Here is a 25394-nt window from a genome sequence, read left to right as displayed (position 1 = left end):
TACTGCGTCAAGACAAAGACTGAGCATTAGTCGACTTCATTCTTGCAGCTTGCCCATACAAGTAAAAAAATAAACAATTACGAGTTAAACTTTTTATTCTTTCTTTTCTGAGTTGTTTAGAGCTGGTTTCTCTTGTAGGAACCTTTCGTACTCTTCCATGGTCATGTAATTGCGAATTTGGTAACGCAATTCCAGGTTCGTTGTTTTTGAACCTTACGTATGTAACGCTTCCATCCTCCTCAGGGAAGTAAGCTGCTAACATCTGACAAGTTTTCTCGGTGACTCGGAGCTCATAAAAATGTCACTTTTTTAAACCTTAAGTTTTTAGTCTTATTTTTACCCCTTTGTTTACCCTTTGTTTGTCAATGTAGTATTGGAGTGCAATTTCTCCAAATTCTCTGTGTCGGAGTTCTTCAGCATTTTCCCAAGGTGTGCCTGGAGAACTCAAAGAAGTTGTCAAGAACATACTGCCATGCTGCTCTTCTGAGTTCGTCGGTATTTTGGAAGTGTTGCACCTTCGAGTCTTCGGACATGAAAAAATAACACTTTTTCTATTAAACCGTTTTGGCATTTCTCATGAGTGAGTATAGTTCTGCCGAACCATTGGAAGAGAAGAAGTACCCTTGCTGGCAAAAGACAAAAATAGTTGCCTTAGTTGTCATTGCAATTGTACTCGTAATTGAATTCATTGTACTTCTCTTCACGTACATAAAACTCAGCAATGGTATTTGCTTTAAGAAGCTACCATCTTACTAAGACTAAACACTTAGATTTTTCAAGCTTGACTTTTTACAATTTGAATTTTGTTGCTGAATTCAGCAAAAATAATGTTTATGTTAGAATGTTAGATCTAACATGTTTTCTAACACGTTTTCTAACATGGTCTAAAACTCTCGAAAATCATGAAATTTACACCAAAAATATAATTTATGTTAGAATGTTAGATCTAACATGTTTTCTAACATGTTTTCTAACACGTTTTCTAACATGGTCTAAAACTCTCGAAAATCATGAATTTTCCCGAATTAAAAAATAAAGTTGGTTTTTTTAAAAAAATATTTTTTATTTTTATTGTAAGAACATGTTAGCAACAACAGCACCAAACTCGTTAGTCATGAACCCAACTTCAATGTTAGTAGAGATGAAAAGCTTCATTCCTTCTTCATATACTTTCGAAACAAAAATCCAGAAGATAAAGCAAGAACTTTTAACAAGTAATTTAGACTGTAGTGCGAAAGATGAAACAAATGAACAGTATCTTTATGAAATGCAAGATATTATTGACCATTTACCCAAATTGCCTGAAATCCAACAACAAAAACTAACCATTCCCGAATTTGACGAAATAGAAGTCAAAGCAACTGACTCAGTAGAAATAAAGAAGTTCATACGAAAGGTAAATTATGAATTCCTTGGTTTTCATTGCAACCATAAGGTTATGGACAAAGATTGCGACATGGTATATAAGAACATCTCTGACCTTTACAAATCCGAAGAATTTAAGACCTACGACAACTTTGTTTCGTTAGTTGCAAAATGTGTTTGGGAAATAAGAGATAAAGATAGTAGGGGTAAGGTATGGAACGAACAAATAAAACCAGCAACTTTTGAGTTAAAGAAAACCATTGACGCCTTGGTTGTTTTAGCAGGTAAGGTTTCAGAATATAACGCAAAAATGAACCCACAATGTTCTAAATGTAAAGCAGCAATGAGGAAATATAACTACTCCGTCAAAGAGATAGAACGTATGAGAAACGACTATGCTGACTTAAAGAAAGAAGTAGAGAAACCAGCAGAAGATAAAATGGACATGTTGACATTTCTGAACAAAAACTATCCAACAGCAGAAGATTTCCTTCTATCTGACGTCAAGAAGAAGTATAAAGAAACTTTCGGCATTGTTAAAACATTCGATATCCTTCGTGAAGAAATCGAAGCTACGAAATTGTTTAGAGTCATGAACCATCGCAACATATACCATGTAAAACGCTTGTAAATAGTTATGTTAGAAAACATGTTAGAAAACATGTTAGATCTAACATTCTAACATAAACATTATTTTTATTGAATTCCGTATGAAATTTCATGAGTTTTGTATGTTTTAGACCATGTTAGAAAACATGTTAGAAAACATGTTAGATCTAACATTCTAACATAAACATTATTTTTGCTGACTTTTTACAATTTGAACTTTGTTTGCGTAGATATGAATTCTGAAAGAAGTATGAGGGTCTTGTATGACTTTGTACTTCTCCCATAGTTCATGTCTGTCAAACTTACCTGCCATGGACTCTTTCATAAGTTCCATGAAATCGTCTTCGGACAATCCAGGGAAAAGTATGATATCAGTAAGTATTCTCTTTACATCCTTACTTAAACTCTTTGCTGTCTGTACACAAATGACAACTGAGATGTTAAAGTGTCTGAGCTTCTTAAGAATTCGACACATATCTTGTTCTCTGTTCTTTAAGCAAAGGATGAGAGCAAAGTCATCTAAGATAAGAAGACATCTATGAGGGTAAGTCTTCCAATCGTAAGATTGCAATTTCTTCGAAATGTATTCTATCTCTTTCTGTTTGTTTCTGAAGTGTTTCTTCTCTAATATTCTCTGCATTTCCTCATTTGGGTCTTTAAACTTAGAATTTATATACTCATTTATAGCATTATACTTCAAAACTCTTCTTTGGTACTTCTTTATCCAATCTAACAACTCAGTATCCTTTATACATACTAACTTAGACTTCTTTATAATATCTTTGAACGAATTGACGGTTTGGTCAAATTGACCAGAAGTACTACAAATGACAACTAACTCATAGAATGGGTTCTTCTCATCTAGTTCTTGTTGTTGTGCAGCCATTTTAAGATAAGTGAAAGTCTTACCCGACCCAGGTGGTGCGATTAGACCTGTTATACCATTCTGAGCAAATAAGAACTTGTCATGTATGGCTTTTATCTGAGCATTTTCTAACTTCCTCTTGTTCTTTTTAAAACATTCTCAAATTTCTTGTCAATGTCAGCAAACTTTTTTTCTAACATATTTTTAGAAAAATTAAAATTTTTATCTTTTAGAAAATGTCTAGTGATTTCGCTATCTATATTCGAGACAAGCTTTTCGACAGCAAAACATCTGTCGACCATAAAATCTTACATAGTGTAAACAAGAAAGGTGAATTTGTTCTAAAGTTCTGTTTCTGGGAATATGACAAGAACCATAAAACATTAGCAGAGAAGTCTTAAAATTTGTCAATGACAGACTTGTTGACAGAGATGACGCCGATTGGAAAGATGAAGTCCAACAAAAGTTCTTAGAATGCAAAGAAGACACATGCGCTGTTCTTGAAGATGAAATAGAAAACAGAATAGAAGAGCTATTAAAGGACAAAGAACTTTTACATAAATATGGTTGAGAAATTTGACATAACTCCACCAGAGAAGAAGAAGAAGAGAGAAAGAAAGAAAAGAAAGTAGAAGAAAGAAAGTAGAAGAAGAGAAGAAAGAACCAGAGCCAGTTCCAGAGAAAAAGAAATTTGACATGTAAAAATAAAATTTTATTTTTAGAACATTTCTGGGTCAATGTCAATGTTCTCTTCCTCTTTAGGAGCAAACACTGGCTTAGACTCTAAAATCTTTTTACCCAATTTACCTTGAACTTCAACTATCTTAGACTCATAATATTCATAGTCGTCTGCTTTCTTTGGTTCATAAGGTATAACAAGTTTGTATGCTTTACCTTCTTTAAGGTTTGAAAACCTTCTGTCAAAATTTTCTTTGACTGCTAACAAACCTTCTATGTCTAAGTCTTCAAATTTCGCACCATTTTTAGTCACAACAGCAAACTTAACTGGTGCAATGTTCCAAATTTTGTCAAATGTAGACTTTTCAAAATTGTAGAAGTAAACATTCAAATATGCGAATGGAGCTAACTTATCTTTGACTTCTGTCATGTACTTATTTACTGAAATATATTTCGTCATCTTTTCTATCGGATAAAAAAATATTTTTTTTAAATTTACTCAGAAAAATTTTTCTTTGTATATACGCCGTTCTGAACATCTAAAAGACTTTTGACATTTGCCAAGAATGTACGTTTAGAAGCTGCCATATAACCATATTCTTGACAATACTGTTTATACGAGTCGTACAATGACCTTTCATCTAAACACTCAAAGTTAGTCTCATCTATAAACAGTTCATATACACTCTTGTTTGCTTCTAACAATGTTTGTCTCTCTTCGGTATGTGGAATTTGTCTTGGATTGAACTTAGAAATATCTAATGTCATGAAATATGAGAACAAGTGGTTGTAAAAGTCAGGTGTCAAAGTTTCTGCTAAGTCGTCAAAATATTCTGTATCTTGCATATGAGAATCTGACGTTCTGACAACTACATATCTTCTGTCAGAACTTTCTAACTTCATCGGAACAGCGTTGTTTGAAACCATGACGAAGTTTGCAACATTTTCACAAACTCTTTGGTCTTTATATTTTCTTTCAACAACTCCAACTTTGTCTGTTATAAGACTCTTCAAAGCATCTGAGTTCAAAACTTTTGTTGTATCTATACTTTGAAGTTCGTTACATACTATAAGTTTCATATTCTCTATTGAGGAGTTAAACTTGCCACAGATGTTTTCTAAGTTTGTCATATTCGGGTTCGAATAGCCCTCTAACAGTTTGCACAAAATATCTGTAAAGAATGTGTTCTTACCAGTTCCTTGTTTTCCAATTATAATGAGAGCAGTTTCATTTTTAGCACTTGGATGTTGTAAGATGTTTGCAAACCAACATAAGATATACTCATAGACTCTTTCGTTTCCATTGCATATAATTTCTTTGACATGGTCTAACCAAGCTTCTATAACATTTTCTTTCCATTCTACTTGTTCGTATTTATATCCAGTGAAGATAGAATAGAAGTTTGGAGAAGGTGTATAGAACTTTATACCACGAACTGAAAAATCTTCTAACTTTGACAATAAGATATCCCAAGCATCTAACATCTTCATCCAACTTGTACGACTTTTATTTTCTTAAGTTTCTGTCTACATTCTTGTTCTGAAACTATTGTTGCTCTTGGTTTGTTAAAGACAACATCCCATTCTTTCATGACATAACATTCTGGGGCAGAGTCGACATAAATGACTAAACGTTTCAAATTCTCGACTGCTTTGTTATAGTCTCTAAATGGACACATATTTCTGAATGCTTGGAAGTCATAAAAATCTGAAACATCTATTCTGTACATTTTTATAAAAATAAAAAAAATATTTTTTTTATTCTTGACTTTGTTGTTTGTTCCATTTGTTGCATTTGTTGTTCTTGAGCTATTTGTTGTTGAAGTTGTTCTTGTAGTACAATACTTTCACCAGTTGCATCTTCCAATTCGAAACTTCTGCCTCATTGACAAATACATAGGACATAAAAGTTTTACAGGAACAAAAGTTTGCGTCAACTAAGGTTAAGTTTATGTTGCTAAAGTGTTTGAGTTACTAAAGCTGAAACTCTGCATTCGAATGAACAATAGGCAAACCAGCAGAGAAGTGTTGTTTATACGCATGAGTATCTTTTGGTCATAGTAGTTTCTGTCGACATTCGAATAGCACTTTGAACCTAAGTTTGAAACAATATATAAAATAGGTGTACTTAAAGTCAATGGAACAGATAGACCTTGTATGACACCTTTTCCTGTTATAGGAAACTGTTGGTAGTAAAAACCAGATATAAGTTTTGTATTATAGCTCATATCGTTTATAGTAAACCAGTCGGACATCCAAACATAATGAAAACCTGCTCTAGTTGCAGCACATGTTACATCCGTCCTTAAAGTATTAAATAAGTCAACAAAACCTGTTGGTGGTATATCTGAGTAAGTATCTTCAAAGAAGTATTTTTACCATTCACAAACAACAAAGTCTGGTGTCAAAAGAGCAAAAACAGGCTTTAGTCGTCATCGTGTTTAAGGTCAGTTTACAATATCGTCCTTGAGGACTTTGTAAGTTTGTTGTTATAGAATTATATGACTCAGGGTTTTTAGTCGTAATAGTATAAACCACTATGTCTTCTGCCATTTACTTAGCAAACAAAACTTTAATGAAATGTTGTGTCGTCAAAATTTTTATGACGTCTGGGAAACTATATTTTAAGTTCAACGTTTCACCTCCTTCATAACGTATATCTTGTCAATGACATTATATGAAACACCACAGCAAGCAATGTCGGTTCTATTTCTTTGATGTTTATATCGTCTGCCTCTGTCAAAAGTTTCAATAGTTCTTTCAAAATTTCATGAGGTGATGACATATGAGTTCACTTTTACAGGGTTGTGTTCGACCAAGTTTAACATTATACCTAAAGCTTGACAAATCTTCTCCTGAGTTTTAAGTTTGTCTTAAGTTGTTGGTAGTCGTTTCGAATATCTGCAACAGAACTTAAGTCTCTGCTAACTTCAGGATATGTTGGTTGTTCTTTTACAGGAACTATTGTTATACCATCTTCGTCTTCGTATGGTTTCCCCACTTCAACATCTCTTTCTTTGACATTGACAACAACACTTTGACTGTTTGTTTGAGTTGGTGAATTTAACTTCACATCTGCCACCGCCATTAAACCTTTTGAAACACTTACGCTTCTATTTTCGGAAATGACATTTTACTTAGAATAAAAAGATGGACGTATTTGAGTATCTCTTCGAATTGAAGCAAAACAAAGTTTACACACACAAACAATACAAATACATTGACAGAATAGTTCTTTACACAAACAATGGTAAATGTTATAGAATAGCAATATTTGCTGAACCAAAATATTTTCATAAAGCAAAGAAAGTTGGTATAACTGAAATGGTGAAAGTTCTTGACGTTGACAAAAATATAACAACAAAACTTACAGATATTTCTAAAGGTAAGTTTATAATACAATTTTATGTCAAAACTGGTGTCATAACTATTTACGATGGTGAGAAGTCAGTTCAAGAACAACTTACTGACCTGCTGCCAAAATCTGCTCGATGGAAGCTGTCGTTATGCCAATCTGAGGAGCTCCAGCAGGTTTCATCGAACGAATTTCAAAAGAGCATCTTCCGTGAAAAGTGCTATTGGTTTTGTAAACTTCTTTGCTTTCAATTCATCTGGACCGTCTCTGTCACCAGTATATTGTATTTGAACTGTACCAACAGTTGAAATACCACCCATAAAGTCTTCTGAGTCAGCAAATGGAATGCCAAGCCAAAAGTTTGAACGGTCTCCATTTGTATATTGTGTTTTTTGAGCTCCTGTATGGGTCCATACTTTCACATATGGCATATTAGAACTTTGCATTTCAAGGGTAATGGTTGTTGTGAAGTTGTTGTTAAAGTTCATAGCATCTAATGTCAAGTTGTATGACCTCATATCCTCAACTGTAGAATATTCTTCTCTTGGATAATATTTGCCATCTATGTTTATATGATATTTAATACCAGGGTTGTAGAAACAAGAATAGTCATTTATAGTTCGTCTGAACAGTACAAACATAGTATCTGCATGTTTCATTGCAGTTGTTAAAGCAATATCTGTTCTTGCACCTGGGTCAGCACTTTGGTTTCCAACTTCACCTGCAAAGTCTTTGACAGATATTTGGTGTATAGGGAACATAAGTGGAACTGCAATATATTTGGCAGCTAAAGCATTTGAAATATCTGGGTCCAACATATAGACTGCAAGTCTGCTTTCTATTCTCTTGCATTCAAATTTTTCGCATGTGAACTTAACTTAACTGGTCCAAGCATTCCAGCAGCATTGAAAATAATTTACTTCAGTGTTGAGGTTTGAGAAACCAAAGTCTAAGTCAACTTTGTCTTTGCAAAAGGCGAATGACGTTTTATTTGTTCCCTCTACTTCTGTAAGAGTGAATGGGTCTTGTGTTGGTGCAATGACTAAGTTATTTTTGCTTGGAGTAAGTTCGATAGAAATTTTTCCTGCCCAGTTTGGCAAGTATCTTAAAAACCTGAAGATGAGGAAAGATGACAAAGGAACTCTAAGTTTCAATTTTACTTTGGTTACTGCTGCTGCAGTTTGTCCAGAAAGGTTAACATAAACTCCTGGAACGTTAGGGTCAAGTCTTCTTATTTTCTCAATAGTTGCATACTGGTCTGTTTGTTCTCTAGCTTGTGGTTGTACTGAGTTTCTCAAAGCGAACCATTCATAGTTTGCCCATGTTACTGTTTGAACTAAGTCAGAGTTAGAATATATCTTATATCCCATGAAAACTTCTGGAGCATATTGGTATCCGACATAGAAAATTCCATTGCAACCTTTCTTGTCAGACAACTTGGCAGAAGGTTTTATTTCAATGTCTTGTTCCACGTATAAAATGAGTTGTCAATAGAAATTATATGAAACCTGTCGCAAGCAATATCTACTGTTGTTGAAGAACCTTCTCCAAACTCACCTACATTTCCATAAGAAACAGCAGTTGTATATTCGTAAGTTCCAGGAACTATTTCTGACCTTCTAATGGCATTGTCGCATTCGTTATACCATTCGGAAACATTTCCATTCATAGCATCCAAAACTGTTGGCGTTATATTCTGAGCGGCGTACATTTCATATGAGTAAAAATATAGAATAGTTGGATTTATATGTCATAATAGAACCCACGTGGACCAAGCTTTACTTTCTTCCTGACTGAGTTTTTAACTCTTCTTTTTCCTTCATTGCCCTCTGCTTGAAGTTGTTGCATCTTTGCATTATGTTCATCTAGTATGTTGCAAATTTCCCATGTCCTTTTTGCCTTTTGGCTCTGGTCGCCCATCTCAGGTAACCTATATCCTAGAAAGAGTTTGTCATAGTCTGTATTTGAGTCTTCGCGTATTGTTTGCATGACTCTTTCCTGAGTTTCTGGTTCAAGCTCTTCAAACAGTGCCTGTCCATATGGAATATGCTCGTTTCCAAATATATGTTTTTGTAGCCATTCTGGTTTTCTTTCCATGTTACCAACTATATCTTTTGTGAATGGGAAAGCTTTTACCCAATCTTTCAGTCTTGCGTCGTTTATTTCTAGTTGGTTTTATTTTGTCAAGGAACATGTTTTTCAATACTAACATTTCATTTGGTACTGTCCATTTGAGTTTTCTTAAATATTCATCCCTTCTCGGTTCATTGTCTGCAAAGTAAGTTTTTATGACATTTTGTAAACTTTCGTTTGCAAGGTCATGTACAATAGGTTCTCTTCCTTCTCCCTCCCTAACTTTCTTTCTAAACTCTTCACCAAATATACCATCTCTATGGTTCTGTGTAGTTCTTTGAGATAAATGTTCTAGAACGTCAGGTGTTATATTTCCATCAGCCATGTTCATTTCATACTGGTCCAAAATATCTGCATGTTTCATATCTTTCAATGGCATTAAAGCCGCGCTTAAAATACCAGCTATATCTGTTCACCATTGACTTCCATTGCGTCTACAACTTCTTGGAATTGTGGTTGTAAGTTTATGAACCACCTATCTGGATTAGCTTTATGACCCCATCTCATTGTAGTTCCATCGTCTGCAGAAACAAAAGTAGGTTTGTTTCCATCTTGGTTAGGTTCTGAATGAACTTTAAACAATGTTTCATTTCTATATGTTTTCTTGAAATTTAACCTTTTATCTTCACCGAGTTCATCCGAAGATTGAACGTTAAATGCTCGTAAGTAAAAAGGGTTGTTGTATTTGTGTACATTTTTTTCAGTTCTTCCATTCTATGCTGAATATTTTCATCTGGTGTTGGAGTCTTTTGTATGTCGGCAAACATTTTTCGATATTCTTCTACTATGTCAGCCGAATTTTTTTTAGACTCTTGGAAATATTCCATATTCTCCGCATACTCTTGTTGAGGGTCAAGATTTTTCGGCTGTTCCAAATCTTCATCTAGTTCTGTGAAGTTAGTTTCCAAAGGAGGACTTGTTCGTTTCCTTCAGGCTCTTCTAGCTGTTGTTGCTGAACTATTTCTTCCATGTCTGGTTGTATCTGAACTTCTTCCTGTGGAGTTTCTTGTACCTCATCTGCTGGCATTTCATATATTCCGAGACCGTTTTCAACAATTTCCCTATCTACGTCATCCGCATTCATAAGCTTTTGTTCTTTCGTTCCGTCTCTATTTTTTACGCGTTTCATGACGAAAGTTGAATTGTCATTTAGCTCTGACATCAAATATCTCGGAGTAAATTCATCATGTCATTTGGATGATATGCTATTAAATCATATCCCTTAGCGAGCTTGTATTTTCCAGGTTTGAGATTATATCCGTTTTGGTGCTGAGCCATAAAGCTAAATAGGTTCGGGTCAGTATTTCCATCCTTGAACTTTCCAATAGCTTCTTTATATCTGTCACTAAAGTCAACAGTATCTGGGAAACCACACTCTTCTTTAAGCATTTTTAAGAATTCTTGGTTTCCTTGTTCTCTACTTCTTTTATGTCCTTGCTCTGTTTGTGGTGTTGTTGTGCAGGGTTTTGAACTGTTGGTTGCTGTGCTGGTTTGTGTTGGTTGTGTGCTGGTTGTTGGAGGTGGTTTTGGTGCATGCCTGTGTCTGTGTCCATGTGACGATGTAAATGTTTAGGTAGTCCTGGTGCAGGTGCTTCTCTTGGAGGGTTTGGTGGTATATAAGTTCCACCAGCTGGCACATATGTTCCATCTGCAGCGTAATGTCCTACCTGACTTTTCGTTTTTAAGAAAGCATTTACTAGGTCTGTTTTGGTCTGTTGTAACTCTTTTTCTTGACTTTTCACAACAGTTGCTCTAACGGCGTCATAGGCACTTTGAACTGCCTGTCTCGTTGCTGCATCTGTTATTTTCGTCATATTTTGTGCTACTTCTTTTAACTCTTTGTCGAAACCTTCAGACTTCAGTTTCTTTCCAGATGAGAAGTCGTTCACTTGTTTCACCTTACTATGAAGAGCTTCGAAGGCGTTCTTAAAGTCAGCATTTGTTAAAGCTTCATTTGAACTGTCTTCATCCGCTTGTATTTTTGTCCTTATTGACCCTATGAGTTGGGCTGCTTTAGCGTTGGCTTGGGCATCTAACCAGTCATTGTTAGCTTTTATATATTCTGCGCTTTTCATTGCCTTTTGCATAGCGCGTCGTTATTTTTACTTTCTTGTGCTAAGTTTTCATACTGTACGGTTTGGTTTTGCAACTGTAAAAGTTTTTCTGCCTTTACATTTGCTTCAACTTCTTTTTATACTCATCGCTATCCATATATGTCTTCAGGGCTTTTTGTTTTATTTCTTCATCTTTCAGTATTTTATATTGAGTAGTATGGTTTTTCAAATTTATGACATCTTGTTCCATTTTTGCTACTTCTGTTGCTTTTTCTGACACTTTTTTTGCATATTCCTCTGTACTTAGTTCTTTCAGTTGTTCTTCTTTCTTCTTTTTCTCTACGTTTAACTCATTGAGTTTCTTTGTGTGTCTGTCATATTCTAGTTTCTTTTCGTTTTCACTTATTTGCTTCTGTATGTCTATGTTTGACTTTTTGACATCTGTTATTTGATTTTTGAGTGAACTCAAATTCATTTGACTTTGAGGGTTATAAGCTGTTCCGTCTGCAGCTCCACCATAGCCTGCCATTTTCGCTAAAAGTGCCGCTCTTAAACCTCCACTCTGTGCACCAAGAACTCGGTTTAAGAGCATAGGATTGCTTGACATTTGTTGCAACATAGTGGGGTCATTCAGCATTTGTTGTTGCAACTGTTGTTGTGGTGTCAGTTTTACTTTTGGATGTTTCAATGCTCCCTTCCTCTTACGTATATTCTTACGTAGCTTACGTGGCATTTTAAGTGAAGTTAAAAAGCGGTTTTTGACAGATGTTTATATGACACTTTTTGTTCAGCACAAAAAAACTACTCGGTCAAAGTGTTGTCAGTTTTGTAAAATAACCGTCCTATCTCATTCTATAAGGGAAAAGGCTTCTCAAAGTATACTTCCTTGGAACGCCTGTAACTTTTCCTGTAGCGACGATAGACCCTTACTTGTCTGGACAAAGCTGTACTATTTTGAGTGTTCTACAAAAAAGTCAACGGCGACGACTCTCAAAACCGTTGTGTAAAAAGTTTTACCGTTGGACAAAAAAGTATGTATAGAAAACAAAAAACGTTTATAGTTCATTCAATATTTGAGATGGAACGGTTTGCCAACGGAGACTTTTCAATAAAATACAAAAATAGAGGGGGTCTCCGTTGACGAAAACGGTTTATTTTAAACTTTTCTATGAGTAGTCCGAAAAAAACAGTTCATTTTTGTCTAATGGAAGGAAGAAAAAGTGTCGCAAACAATTCGTCGACTACCTCTGCAGTTAAAGTTCCTACAACTTATGTCTCACCATTCTCAAAACCCTTACGACCTCCTATAATACCAAAGCAACTTCCTCATACAATTCAAGACAAATTGTCCAACAATTCAAGACATTCTACTCAAGAAAATACCATACAAACAAACGAAACAACAGATACAGTTGTACCAGACACAACAGGACAAGTTTTACAGTCTTCTCCAATTGCAAACCAATTGTCCAACAATTCAAGACAATCTACTCAAGAAAATACCATACAAACAAACGAAACAACAGATACAGTTGTACCAGACACAACAGGACAAGTTTTACAGTCTTCTCCAATTGCAAACCAATTGTCCAACAATTCAAGACAATCTACTCAAGAAAATACCATACAAACAAACGAAACAACAGAGGAACAACCAAGCGCGTCATCGATGACGACAAGGTCCCAGATGAGATACCTCGCGTTCGCGAAGCAATTTCAATCAGGAGATACAGAAAATACAGAAGAAAACACTACCATACCTGAACGTGTTCGCAGGCAATATGCTAAAAAAAGACTTCAACTCCTTGAAAAACTCAAAAACCAATGGGGAATTCAAGACGACACCGATTATTCGGAAGTGTTTCAGTCTGTTATGGATAGTTTGCAACCAGTTGAAAATGAAGTTAAAGACCCAGGTGTTCTCGTGGACTTGTTTGTTCAATACTTGCCTGTTACAGCAAACCTAATTGCACTACAAGCCATCGACCAATTTATTAGACTTTTCCCCAAAAATATGCAAACTTATTTGCGAAATGTGAAAATTGCTGAGTATGTCAGCATATATCCCAATACCTACAACTATCTCGAAGAATTGGATGAGTATGGGCAAAGGTCCTTTTACGTATACTTTTTTACCAAACCAGGACAGTCAAAACGGTTATATTGTATACAACCTTTACCAGAATTTCAAGACAATTTCCATGTCATATCCACTATAGCGTTAGATACACCAGAAAGAGTTCCATACGGTGGCAAAGTTAGTATTTCAAGCTTCCCGAAAGCTACCAAAGGACATCCTATAAAATTGGCAGAATTCACTAATTCAAATTGCCAATTCAAACAGGATGTTGAGTTTGTATTCTTACACGATACCACATTCATAATACAGACACCTCCAGATGGACTCTACAAAGTATTTATAGCTGGACACGTAGCACCAGATGACGAAGAAGAAGTCGAAGAAATCCTCACCTCAGAGAGCGAAGAAGAAGAAAATTTCCAAGACATTCAAGATTCAGAATATACCGAATAAAAACTTCATTTATACTAAATATCTTCAGGGGCTAGAGGGCACGAAGTGCCTGGAAGCCCCACTACCTTTTTTTTTTTTTTTTTTTTTTTTTTTTTTTTTTATTCCCACTCATTATATTCGTAAATTTTGAGGTTTATCCTTCGCTTTTAAGATCATTGAATTTGATTTTTATATAAAATAGTTATATATTAGAAAATAATATGAGTTTATGTGATATTATTTTTCAGAAGATTTTGTGTTCTTCTTCAAAATTTTATTTTTTTATTAAAAAGAATCTTTACAAAATATACATTTACTTTAATTAATATTTAAAAACGTGCTCTATCAAAAGTTCCAAAAATTCAATATTTTAGCTTTTCTGAGGTGTCACTTTTGATGAATTTCTGTTTACAACAATATTTGTATGAATACAATATTTAGTAATTTTTTTATTTCCCATAATTTCATTCAAAATTTCAGAAAAAATTAATTTCTATTCAATATTATTTCAGCTTCAAAACACTTCATTCTTATAGATGTTGATTCAATAAAGTGTGATTCTATTTATATGAGGTAGGGGCATGAAGCTCGGCAAGTCTTATTGCTTTTTACCTCAATTTAGGTATTAAATAATTATAATGATTCATAGTGGCCGCTGCTGACTGGCCATCAGCAGTCTCCTGGCCAAGATTAATATAATTATTTAATACTTATCCAGTTTTACATCAATAACAACAAAGCTAATCAATCATCATTCAGAAATGCGGGAAATTACTACTAATATTAAAGATTGATAGACATTAGGCTGGCCACCTTCTGTCTAATATCTTTACGAATAAAAATAATACTTTTTAAAACAAATTATTTAATAAATTTTATTAAAAAACAAAATCAAATATCAAATTGATCATCATTCAACTTGATGAAGAAGCGGCATGCTACATATTCTTCTTTGCATGATTCGTTCATTGAATTTCTTGTCTTTCGCAATTCAGATATTACCCGTTCTACATCTGCTTCACTGCACGAAAGTGACATCATCCTTTTTCCAATTGGTCTTATTGCTTTTAGTTGCTTTATGCCATTCATGTACCAAAACTTGCCATCATTTTGAGCAAGATGATGACCATTTATAAGATGGGAATCATCTTGCTCTATGAAGAAATCGTAAGCATCACTCAATTCCTTGGCTCTATCGTCTTTATTGATCGTTGGATCAACTGTTGATTCGGCAATTGCTCTTTGTCTGAGGATTGTTATCATGAATGTGTATAGATCTTTTATCTCTTCATCTACAACATCCCAGACCAAGGAATTCCTCGAACCATCGGCATTTGTTTCGGCTGCATGATCGTCGTTAAGCATTTGTTCCTCTTCTGCTTGCTGGATCTCTTCATCATGCTCGGCTACCTCGTCAACACATTCTGTTCGTTCTTCTTCAAGGATTTCGCAATTAATACACCTATCAAGTGTACGGAGGCACTGCGCACCTACTTACCCATTATATGTGAATTTGACACTTTACGAAACCGCTAACGTATATTTTACAACACAAACGACAACACTAACTTAACCTTAAATATTTACAAAGCCGCCAACCACTTCACCTCACTAACGAACTCACTAATGAAAAAATAAACGTTCTCATAAATTTTCTTCTATATCTTCATCGTCAATGTTAACTCTATTGTAGTCATACTTGAAGTCATAAAGTTTCTCAAGTTTTGAAATGCATAGTCTTGTTAACTTACCTTCATCATCATAAGTTTTTATAAAACTACCATGACAATCTTTATACACAGTCAATGTATAGTCAACTGGTCTAGGATGAAGTGTAAAGAACATGTTATACTCAGGAAGGAAGAATAAATGTTTAAATGTATGTTTGTTATATTTTTCGATTTGTATGAGTTGCTTTTGTTCTGTCATTTATAAAAAAATAAAATAAAAAATAAAATAAAAAATAAACTTAAAAATTAATGATATCACCACCCTCACACGTATGAAAACATAGCACAAAAATAAATTTAGGTGAAGTGGTGAGATCTCACCTCTTTTTTCACCCTGTTGAATTCATTGCTTTATAACTCTCTTCCTTGGTTTCTTTTTAGTTGCTTTCTTCACGTCTGTCTCCAACTTGACTGTCTTTCTTCTTCGTCCGTAATGATACCAGTTACTTCCACCAGTCAATGGGTCAAATGGTCTTTCGTAAGGGTTTCCATACATTCCATAGGGACCATACGGAAGAACTACTGGTGGAGAAGAAACATTTTCTTTAGTTCCATCGACTCTATTTAAATGCATTGTTTCACCTTTCATCTGGTCATTAAAGTCTTTTGCGTGTTTTGCAAACTCATCGTCCTTTCCTAAAGCATTTTCTGACTCAGTCGCAACCAAATTGGATGCTCTATTTATGAGCCCTATTTTATTTAATCTTAACTTCTTTGCAACCCAGCCTCCAATCTTCCCTTTATTTGCATCTAATGTCTTCGAAACCCTTCCTCCACTCATTTTATTTACTGCGTCATAAGCTCCAAGTGCTTTTGCTCCAAATGCTAATGCTTTTGTTCCCATTGCGCCTAAAGCTGCCCAAGCTACCATTTACACCATATTAAATCATCTCTCTTCAATATTATCTCATAAAAGTTCTCGTTACTGGAGAAAGTCAATGAAACATAAGCGTTCTCACGGGCTTCGCCCTCACTGCTTTGCGGTCTATCTAACTTCTTTCTTATCTCATCTATACGCTTCAAAATGTCTGAACAATTGCTAACATCTTCTACAACAGTTATTTCATCATGAATGACCTTCAAGAACAAGCTCATTTAATATGCAATTAAAATCATTTCAATAATGAGTCCATCCTTTCCGTCTTTGGGTAGCACAACATCTTTCATTGAAGAAGGTTCGACAAGTCTTATGTTAAACTTACTGACAAAGTTTGTTATACTATAATGCTTCGGCGGCGAATACATGTAGTTTGAAAGACATAATATAGATTCTTCAGCAAATTCACTTATACTGGATTTTATAACAATGTTCTCACGAGACCAAATACCACCAATTGACAATCTTGTAAGCAATCCTGCTGAACCTTCTACTGTAAACGTCGATGGTAACATTCCACGAAGGTCATCTATTGACATCGTTGAGTCACTGTATTTAAATATTTTCTTAAAGCAATCGTCATTATCTAACCATGCAATAGCTTTGAAGTTTTCATTCGAATATACATCTGCTTCATTAAATGTAAAAACCTGACTTCTTTGCAGAGACGACTTTAAAATCTATTGAGTTTGTTTCAAAATTATATGCTATGGTAACTTCTGAAGGTAATGGATGTCCTTCCGCAGTCAGTTGTTCTCTCACTACCGTTTGAAGCTTTGTATTAAAAACTTTCATGTCATCTCCTGTATCTAAGTTCACATACACAGCAACAGGGAAACTATCTTGCTTCTTTGTTTCATCATTATATCTCAAAACATTAAAGTTCTTCAATAATATTGTTCTTCCTGCTGGAATACTTCGAACCTGTCTGATTTCAATAGCTTTCTCACCTCCTACATACTCTACCCAGTGTCTTGGATATTCATAAGTATACTGACTTTCTTGAATTTTGGTTGGTTTCATCATAACATGTTCATAGTATATCTTTATACTCTTGTCAGTTAGACTCGGTGCTATGTTCTGAATATTTCTGACTTGCATTTTTAATGGAGATAAAATGAAGCATTTAATACATGACGTAGATGAAGACATGAATGAAACTACAGACAAACTTAACTCTTTCTTATTCTTCCTTTCAGCAAAGATTATGAGTTCTGTTCAAATGGTGTGTATTTCTATTGTGGAAAGATGGGTTCAGGTAAGACATTTAACCTCATTCGTCATATACTCATAACAGAACGTTTAGGAAATGACTCATATTATGACCAAATCATTATATCAGCAACTTCAGACTCTATGGACTCAACAGCGAAAACATTTATGTCAAAAGTTCAAGCCTCTGTCGTTAAAGTTCCAGACAGTGAACTCATTGAATTTCTTCAACGTTACATTCGACGTAAGAGGAAATATTATGCCATCGTTGAATTTATACAGTCAGGAATGCAAAAGACTTCTGAGGAGATGGAAAGAATTATTGACAAACACCACTTACGTCAGTACTCAGGAGTTTACGATATGAAACGACTGACAAACTACATTCTATCAAAACTTTCAAAATACCCCTTCAAAAAATATCCATCAAACACTTTATTAGTTTGTGACGACTTCGCTGGTAAAGGTTTAGTGTCAAAGCCTGACTCACCATTAGCTAACATCATAACTAAAGTCAGACATTACCATTTAACTGTAGCAATACTTATGAGTATATAAGAATTTCCGAAAAAGTGACACCCAAAAAGTGACACTTTCAATAGGGAGTAACACTTAAAAAGTGACAATTTAAAATTCACAATAAATAAAAATAATAAATTTTTTAGTCTATTAAATTATTCTTTTCTTTGAAATCCTCCAAAAATTCTTCGAAATGTTCTAAAATATAACCTGGAGAATTATAACAAAATTCATTAATTTCTAACATATACGTATCTAACAATTCATTTGGAATTTCAAACGATCTTAAATATGTAATTGAATTTTGTATCTTCTCATTTATTTGAGAAAGTTTTTCTTCAGCATTTTCCAATAAAAATCTTAATGGATTCAAATTGGCTTCTTGATTCTGAACAAAATTTAATACTTGGTATAAACGTGATTGAACTTCTCTTTTCAATTTTGTTTTATAATCTGTCAATCGAGGCTCGCGAATTCTAATTGAAGGAATAAAACCTGTTTGAAGTAAATCGTTTTTAATACGATAAAAGTAATTGGGTGCAACTTCTTCTAAACGATTTTTGACAAAAATATCAATTCTTTGATTTTTAACGCAGCCAAAATCGTGATATTTTATCTTTTTAAATAAAGATTCAGAAACGTTATTCACAACGGTTAATTCATTTGGTCTGGCAGCGGCTATCCACTGTTGTTTATGAATGTCCCACTGACGTGTAAAGTATTGATTAAATTCCAATTGATCTTGAATTTTATCAATAATGTGCTCTTTATACATTTTTGCAGCATCTTCTTCTGTGCAATCACGATAATAACATAAAATGTTCATAAATTTTTCGACTTCTGATCTAATCTCTTCATCATTTATCTTTGAGAGATTCTTTTTAAGTGCGCGTATTACATGTAGCGCGCACCAAAAGATATTGCACTCCGGAAATGAATTCCTAATCCCGTTGAAAATGTTTAGTGCACAGTCAGACATGATAAATTCAGGTTCTGTGTGAGTTGTTTCAAAATATTTACTTAAGCAAAAAGAAATATTTTCACTATTATCTGGATATATTATAAAATAACACAAAGGGATAGAATGAGTATTAGCAAATTTGGTAGCTAATACATAAAAAGGAAATCCATGAATAATTAATTTAAACGTAGAGTCTAAGTGATAAATTGGTGGTTTTTCATGAATTTGAGAGATCATATCATTATCAGAGTAAATAAAAACCAATTTGTCTGGAAAATCAGTATCTTCACCTTGAATGTCAAAATAAATAAGGTCATCATGTTGATCTTCCCATTGATTAACATAGTTTTGTAAGATTGAAATTGATTTAAAGATATGTCTGGTAAAGATCACATAAGATCTTTTTGTTGTAAATAATATTTCAATTGATTGATTGCAGTTTGTTTCATAGTCATGTGAATACAAGTATGATCTTTAGGTATTTCAAGCGTTTTGTTGACTTCTTGTGTTGCATTAAGTGGACTTCCGTGATTCATGAGAAATTTTTTAATCCAAGCACGGTAAGTACCACTTGTAGGTGTATTTTTATGTTGTGGTGGTGGTCCTGAGTGAATATGAGTTAAGTTTGCAGATTTAAAAATGTAATTGTCGAAATTTTTAATAAATTTAAAGCCTGCTGGGCAGCCTTCGTATTCGCATCGGTGGTAGATTAATACTCCTGTTCCAATTGATAGTTTTTGTGGGTCTTTGACAAATCTTATGTTACCATGCAGCTCTGCAGCTATAACAAAACGAGAATATTCTAAATATCCTATGGCTTGATCAACCTCGCATGGAGGATCGGGTGGAGGATGTTGCATTGAGCAGCAAAAAGGAAAAATAAAATTGAAAACTCACATTGAAAAAATAACGGTTTAATAGAAAATATTTTTTTTCTTCTGAAAAAGAATTATCTTTGAGTATCTAAATTGGGATAAAGGATATAGAATAGATAACTAGTACTTAATATATGATACATGTACACGAAATGGAAGAATGTGTACTAAAAGAAAGAGAAATTTTAGCTTAATATTTTACATACGAATCAATTATCTTTGGTTAAAAGGTAGAATTGTTGGCTATGATGTACTGATTCATGATCAGTACATCATAGCCAACAATTCCTTATACAAAATTCAAAAACTTGAGTGCAATCAGTTCTGATTGCACCCAAGTTTTTGAACTTTCTTGAGGGAATGGAAGAGTAAGAGGTATACATTATGAATATATACCTCTTACCCTTCCATTCCCTCTCTGACAGCGGAAAACTTTGTCTGAATGTTAAACTATTCAGACAAAGTTTCCCGCTGTCAGCGAAAGAATTGTTCCATCTGGTGCATAGAGTGTGAATCTATGCACCAAATGGAGCAAGTCCCTCGCGAAATTGCCAAAACTTGCGTCGCATTTCAAAGATTGCGACCCAAATTTTGGCGATTTCTAGTAGAGATGGAGTATTTTGAGTCACTGACCTATATGCAGTGGCTCAAAGGGCTCCATCTCTACTTTGAAGCAAGGAAACTTTCCTCGAAATTTTGATAATTTGAAGAAAGTTTTCAAGCAATTAACAAAGGATTACTCGCTATGAGGTAAAAATTCTAGATTTTCACCTCATAGCGAGAGCTTCCCTTTCATTGCTTGAAAACTTTCCCTAGCTTCAAAATTGGGGAAAGGGCTGTAAAGTCGACTCCGATACCAGCAGGTACCAGAGTATTTAAAAGAGAAGCCCTCGTACGAGTTTCTATGAAGACCTTCTCATTCAAGAAGATCTTAATAGAAAATCGTACGAGGGCATTGGAAACTCGCATCTGGTACATGTTGGTATCAGAGTGTTTGAGATTTGAAGACTCTGGTACTAACATGTACCAGAATTTATGATGAATTTACGATGGACCATTATAAAATGGTAGCGGTTTGTTTCAAAAAATTTTAGATGAGATTTGCATAGATATAGATTATATGATTTATACATATGAAAAATAATATATAAAAATATAATTTTGAGATAATTATGTAAATAATATTTTAAATATTTGAATTTGAGGTATAATTTTATAGTAAAATATATTATAAAGAGTATTTATATAAATATTGTAAAATAATATAAGTAATAAAAATTGAGACTCCCTCCCTGTTTTTGATGTTTTGTCACTTTTTCGGTAATTCTTATTGTTTCTTTAGTGTCAAAGCCTGACTCACCATTAGCTAACATCATAACTAAAGTCAGACATTACCATTTAACTGTAGCAATACTTATGCAAACATGGAGGTTTTTAGCTTTAAACATAAAACGTCTCATAACTGACTTCGTTATCTTTCAAGGTTTCTCACGCTATGACATTGAACTCATTTGGAAACAGTCAGGTATAACATTACCTTTTGAAGAAATTTGGGAAGCATATAAGTCTCTCATCTCTCCTCGTTCATACCTTGAGATTCATATCATGACTAATACCATTAAAGTCAAAAATATTCCATGGGAACGACCAACATTGTTTTAAAGTTTAACCTTCAATTGACTGATGGTAAACAAATTCCATGCATCTTTGTCGCCATTTCTGTTAATATTTTTGCTGTCATTCATATCATCCACTTCCCCATCCGTTAGCTTTTGAGGATATGCGTTAGAATAGCTGTTCTTAAATGAAGGCTTTTCACCTTTGAGAGCATAAACTCTATAACTTTCTGCATACTTTATGTTTGAACCTCCTGAGCCATCATTGACATAAATTTTTATAGGCTTCCACCCTTTGTTCATGTTCCTGCTTCTTCCCTTAGCTCTTTTGTTCAGTAGTTCTACATCTTTATACACAGCACCTGTCTCAGTGAATTCAACAATATTTTCATTCGTTAGCTTTACATTCAAACCCTTGTCGAGTATATTGTTCATTTCATACATATAAAAGGTTTTTATTCTATATGAAATGAGAAGCAAATCCATCTTAGCTGGTGCCGTTAATGTTCCAATTGAACCAACATCAAATGTTGACTCACGAACGACAAACAATATTGTCATAAAGAACTATAGTTCGGAGTGTTTGAAAGAAAAAGAGCCAGATCTTAAGTCGGGACCTTCGGTCTTGGAGCATGGCGCCGTGAATTTAAACACAGCTTCAAACGCTAACGCTACATCAGATGTTAAGTTAGAGTATCCACCACTGGACCAAATTCTTTCAAGAGAAGCCAACGACAATCCTTACACAAATGTTCAAACAAATCCTTCAGATAACGTAGACCATTACCTTCTTCAGTTATACCAAACAATTTTACTCAAAGACGATAAGAAGCTTTTGACAAATCTTATAAGCAAGAACCAAATAATTCTAACAAAGGAGGACCTTGAAAATGTTATCTCACGAATAACAGGGAAACAATGTGTCATTGACTATCTCGACCCTGAAATCGAATGCTGTGGTCAAACTCCACTATTCATGAAAATAGGTAACATCCGCATCATTGAAACACCAGGAACTACAGGAGTTGAGTTTAAGTATAAATATTCGAATGAATATACAAAACTTTCAACAGAATATAAGCTTTGTTTGAAATATGTTTTAGTAAATTAAAGCAGTCAGGAGGGCTCTTTGAGCCCATCTTGGCGCTTTGCGCCGTCAGTCAAAAAAAAATTTCAAGTTAGCAATTTGTAATATCTATCCAAAACTTCTTCAACAGTATCGAACTCATCTTCATAATGCAAACCTAATCTTATTGACTTGGTGCAGTTTTCACTAACACAATATTTTTCTGTTCTCTTGACTGACATAACTAATTTATTTGTTTCATCAAACAGCAACAACCAAAGTTCATGACCTAATACATAACATTCATACTTTATATTTTTAGCTCTGAGTTCTCTTGTAAGCTGTTGCATTTAATATTTTCTAAAAAGTCAACTTCAACAGTCATTCGCACTGGTGCCTTCAGTTCTACAGGCTCTCCTTGAAAGTCAACAAGTCTGAATTGCATGTCTTTCAAATTATGAGGACTAATGCGAACCCATTTACCTAAATGAGTTGCTATGACAGGAACGTTTGGAATGAACATTGAATTGACTGCATAACAGAAGGATTTATATTCTACTGAATAGAGATGTGAAAACTTAAATTTTATAATCCCTGGGATGCACTTTCTTCGATTTTTTTAAAATTTTTGGGATAAATTTTGACATCTTTTTTTTGCTGGCGACCCCCCACCCGTTCACAAAAAAAAATATCGAGCGAAGGGGGGTCGCCAGCAAAAATCGAAAATTTTTTTGGTGAACGGGGGGTCGCCAGCGAGAACCTTAAAAATAAACTTCAGAAAAAAAATCTAAAAAGAAAAAAACGAAAAGGCCCTGGGTCGAACTGGGGAACTTAAGGCTTATACTATGACTCTTACCACTGAACTATATTATCTGTGGATCGGTGCTTTATAAATTGTAAATATAAAGATTATCATAACGAATTAAAATATAAAATAATAAATATTACTCTTATATATTATTAGATTTTAAATTACAAAATAATAATAACAAAAAAAAATATTCATGACCGGAGGTTTTAATTAATGTTTAATGAAAGAGAACGATTCATTATAAATTATTGAATGTTAAATTGTTGTAAAAACACATTGAAATATTTGTGAAGAAAATGGCTATTTAATATTGAAAAATAAATAATAACAAAATGTTTATTTCATTTAGTTGCCATTAAGATATGACGGCTATTTAACAAGTTTTTCTTGGATCTTAACCGCCTAACGTTCAAAATTAACCTTTGTGCTTTGATATTACGTTCACATGTTGCCTCCGAAGGAGATGAACATAACAAGCGTAATGCTATTTCCGCAAGGATGGATTTTTCTCCAATTCTATGCGAGATCTCTTCCCAAGCATAATTTTGTGCCTCGTCCATCAGATCGTTCTCAAAGATGTCTGATTCCTTATTGATGAACGTATTATATAACGAGAGTACAAGCGTTTTTTGTCTTTCGTTCAATCGGAATTGAACCAAAATGCGCTTGAGGTAATCTTTAGCTGCTGTTAGATCATTTTCGGCAGTCTGATGATTATCCTCGCGTACATCTTGCAATGTAAGCCTAAGTTGATCATCAGATTCGACAATTCTACGAAATGTGCCTTCATCTGTTACATCAATTACAGCGTTTGTGTTACCTTCCTCAAAAATAGAATCCATGTAAATGTCCTGTAAATCTTCTGCCGGATCTTTATCAGGAATATGCTCACTTTGAAAGGAACTCAAGGGATCGGCCAAATCTTCTACTTCTTCGTTTTTAACAAACTTTCTATGGAAGTAGAACCTTCCTCTCGGCGTGAGAGAGAATGCCAAACACCATAGCCCACCAAAGTCAGAGTCCAAGGTATAGCTATCCAATGAAGATGCCAAGATGGATCCGAATGCATTATGCAAATTGGATGTCAAAAGATTGAGAGCTGATATGGCTTTACGAAGCCAAATGTAACAATTTGCCAACAATGCCTTATCCGATTCGAATACTAAGATTAGCTTTTTAAGAACAGCTAAACAATCTTTCAATTGTACGATTTTATCGTGATCTACATTTATATATTGCTTGATTTTGTTTTCGTACTTAAGAATAAAGACACATATATTATAGTCATATATCCATCTGGTGGATACATGCTGTGGACATTGTGCACCTATATCGTCAGCATGAATGCGACAAAGTTCTGCAATTCTGTGCACATCCTTTACTAAACTTTGTAACTGGTTGTTCTTGCCAGCAATATATTGATAGCTGTTGTGGATTCTGTGACACAAACAGGGAATAAGCAATATCTTGTAGTATTTTGGATCTCTGTCATGATAGAATGAATCATTCCAAGTATCTTTGAAGCATTTTAACTGTGCTGGTCCTCCGTCAACTACCACACTACCTATCTTGACTTTCCTAATGTCAATTCTGTTAAATCCTGCTGTTATTGCGGATTTATAATCCTGACTTGTCTGGCCATCCTTCATATCTATCGCCTCTACTGGGTATGGCTTCATTTGCTCCAACGGATTTGTTAAGACAAAATCAAGATTGTGGTAATCATGTGTCTTGCCTTCATCGATGGCGACACAAGTGTATGCTTTTTTGGCGAATTCGAGAACTTTAGCAAGGTGTATGCTGTTAGCAATAGCAATCATTCTATTTCGGATCTCATCACGTGTAATAGGCTTATATAATTTGTCAGCAAGTTTTTCCGGATTGATATTAGCTGACTGAAGTTGTTTGTATTTGTTCATCATTTGATATATTGTGAACATAATGAAAATCTTTGCAACATGCGTGAATTCTGGGGATGCAAATGTGTCTAAGGCAAGGTTGAACTTACCGGTAAAAATGGTCATTTCATCGTATACATTCGATAAATCCAACATTGGATCATTTGCTGTTTACCTTTATTGTAGTAGTCAAGTAATGTTTGCTGCGATAATGCTTCTCCGGCCTGACATGTGTGAACATGAGTCTTAAGCCAGTTT

The 25394-nt window shown here is 34.3% G+C and overlaps 12 protein-coding genes and 4 pseudogenes across 16 annotated transcripts, besides 5 other annotated features; 3 read left to right on the top strand and 13 right to left on the bottom strand.

Moving 5' to 3' along the window:
* Positions 1 to 93: 93 nt before the first annotated feature.
* TVAGG3_0664970 lies at positions 94 to 294 on the bottom strand (annotated as a pseudogene). The gene has a single exon. A coding segment is annotated over exon 1 (201 nt).
* A 789-nt stretch (positions 295 to 1083) lies between these two features.
* Positions 1084 to 12270: a mobile genetic element.
* TVAGG3_0664960 lies at positions 2162 to 3039 on the bottom strand (annotated as a pseudogene). The gene has a single exon. A coding segment is annotated over exon 1 (878 nt).
* TVAGG3_0664950 lies at positions 3076 to 3541 on the top strand (annotated as a pseudogene). Its single transcript has one exon. A coding segment is annotated over exon 1 (466 nt).
* TVAGG3_0664940 (protein of unknown function, DUF4108 family) lies at positions 3558 to 3977 on the bottom strand (the record flags this gene model as incomplete). Its single annotated transcript, XM_051242134.1, has 1 exon — positions 3558 to 3977. One exon carries the CDS (start codon positions 3975 to 3977, stop codon positions 3558 to 3560), a length of 420 nt encoding a protein of 139 aa, XP_051088721.1.
* Positions 4013 to 4648, bottom strand: TVAGG3_0664930 (uncharacterized protein; the record flags this gene model as incomplete). Its single annotated transcript, XM_051242133.1, has 1 exon — positions 4013 to 4648. The coding sequence occupies one exon, from the start codon at positions 4646 to 4648 to the stop codon at positions 4013 to 4015; it is 636 nt and encodes a 211-aa protein (XP_051088720.1).
* Positions 8616 to 8969, bottom strand: TVAGG3_0664920 (protein of unknown function, DUF4106 family; the record flags this gene model as incomplete). Its single annotated transcript, XM_051242132.1, has 1 exon — positions 8616 to 8969. One exon carries the CDS (start codon positions 8967 to 8969, stop codon positions 8616 to 8618), a length of 354 nt encoding a protein of 117 aa, XP_051088719.1.
* TVAGG3_0664910 lies at positions 9366 to 10283 on the bottom strand (annotated as a pseudogene). The gene has a single exon. A coding segment is annotated over exon 1 (918 nt).
* TVAGG3_0664900 (protein of unknown function, DUF4106 family) lies at positions 11225 to 11792 on the bottom strand (the record flags this gene model as incomplete). The annotated part of the gene is made up of 1 exon (XM_051242131.1): positions 11225 to 11792. A coding segment is annotated over one exon (568 nt), but the record flags the coding sequence as incomplete, so codon positions are not given.
* A 134-nt stretch (positions 12271 to 12404) lies between the features above and the next one.
* Positions 12405 to 13592, top strand: TVAGG3_0664880 (attachment subunit-related family; the record flags this gene model as incomplete). The annotated part of the gene is made up of 1 exon (XM_001290380.2): positions 12405 to 13592. The coding sequence occupies one exon, from the start codon at positions 12405 to 12407 to the stop codon at positions 13590 to 13592; it is 1188 nt and encodes a 395-aa protein (XP_001290381.2).
* A 357-nt stretch (positions 13593 to 13949) lies between these two features.
* Positions 13950 to 13987: a mobile genetic element.
* A 475-nt stretch (positions 13988 to 14462) lies between these two features.
* On the bottom strand, positions 14463 to 14936 carry TVAGG3_0664860 (uncharacterized protein; the record flags this gene model as incomplete). Its single annotated transcript, XM_001279849.2, has 1 exon — positions 14463 to 14936. The coding sequence occupies one exon, from the start codon at positions 14934 to 14936 to the stop codon at positions 14463 to 14465; it is 474 nt and encodes a 157-aa protein (XP_001279850.2).
* A 106-nt stretch (positions 14937 to 15042) lies between these two features.
* Positions 15043 to 25394: part of a mobile genetic element that runs on past the window's edge.
* On the bottom strand, positions 15645 to 16172 carry TVAGG3_0664850 (protein of unknown function, DUF4107 family; the record flags this gene model as incomplete). The annotated part of the gene is made up of 1 exon (XM_001293552.1): positions 15645 to 16172. One exon carries the CDS (start codon positions 16170 to 16172, stop codon positions 15645 to 15647), a length of 528 nt encoding a protein of 175 aa, XP_001293553.1.
* Positions 16397 to 16717, bottom strand: TVAGG3_0664840 (uncharacterized protein; the record flags this gene model as incomplete). The annotated part of the gene is made up of 1 exon (XM_051242130.1): positions 16397 to 16717. The coding sequence occupies one exon, from the start codon at positions 16715 to 16717 to the stop codon at positions 16397 to 16399; it is 321 nt and encodes a 106-aa protein (XP_051088717.1).
* Positions 17939 to 21082: a mobile genetic element.
* On the bottom strand, positions 18052 to 18684 carry TVAGG3_0664830 (zinc ion binding protein family; the record flags this gene model as incomplete). The annotated part of the gene is made up of 1 exon (XM_001289672.1): positions 18052 to 18684. One exon carries the CDS (start codon positions 18682 to 18684, stop codon positions 18052 to 18054), a length of 633 nt encoding a protein of 210 aa, XP_001289673.1.
* Positions 21404 to 21805, bottom strand: TVAGG3_0664810 (uncharacterized protein; the record flags this gene model as incomplete). Its single annotated transcript, XM_051242129.1, has 1 exon — positions 21404 to 21805. One exon carries the CDS (start codon positions 21803 to 21805, stop codon positions 21404 to 21406), a length of 402 nt encoding a protein of 133 aa, XP_051088716.1.
* On the top strand, positions 21831 to 22472 carry TVAGG3_0664800 (uncharacterized protein; the record flags this gene model as incomplete). Its single annotated transcript, XM_051242128.1, has 1 exon — positions 21831 to 22472. One exon carries the CDS (start codon positions 21831 to 21833, stop codon positions 22470 to 22472), a length of 642 nt encoding a protein of 213 aa, XP_051088715.1.
* Positions 22991 to 25394: part of a mobile genetic element that runs on past the window's edge.
* On the bottom strand, positions 23580 to 24080 carry TVAGG3_0664790 (uncharacterized protein; the record flags this gene model as incomplete). Its single annotated transcript, XM_051242127.1, has 1 exon — positions 23580 to 24080. One exon carries the CDS (start codon positions 24078 to 24080, stop codon positions 23580 to 23582), a length of 501 nt encoding a protein of 166 aa, XP_051088714.1.

The sequence above is a fragment of the Trichomonas vaginalis genome, chromosome III, assembly GCF_026262505.1.
Source record: "Trichomonas vaginalis G3 chromosome III, whole genome shotgun sequence".
Classification (NCBI taxonomy): domain Eukaryota; phylum Parabasalia; order Trichomonadida; family Trichomonadidae; genus Trichomonas; species Trichomonas vaginalis.
This window is presented reverse-complemented; position numbering and strand designations above follow the sequence as displayed.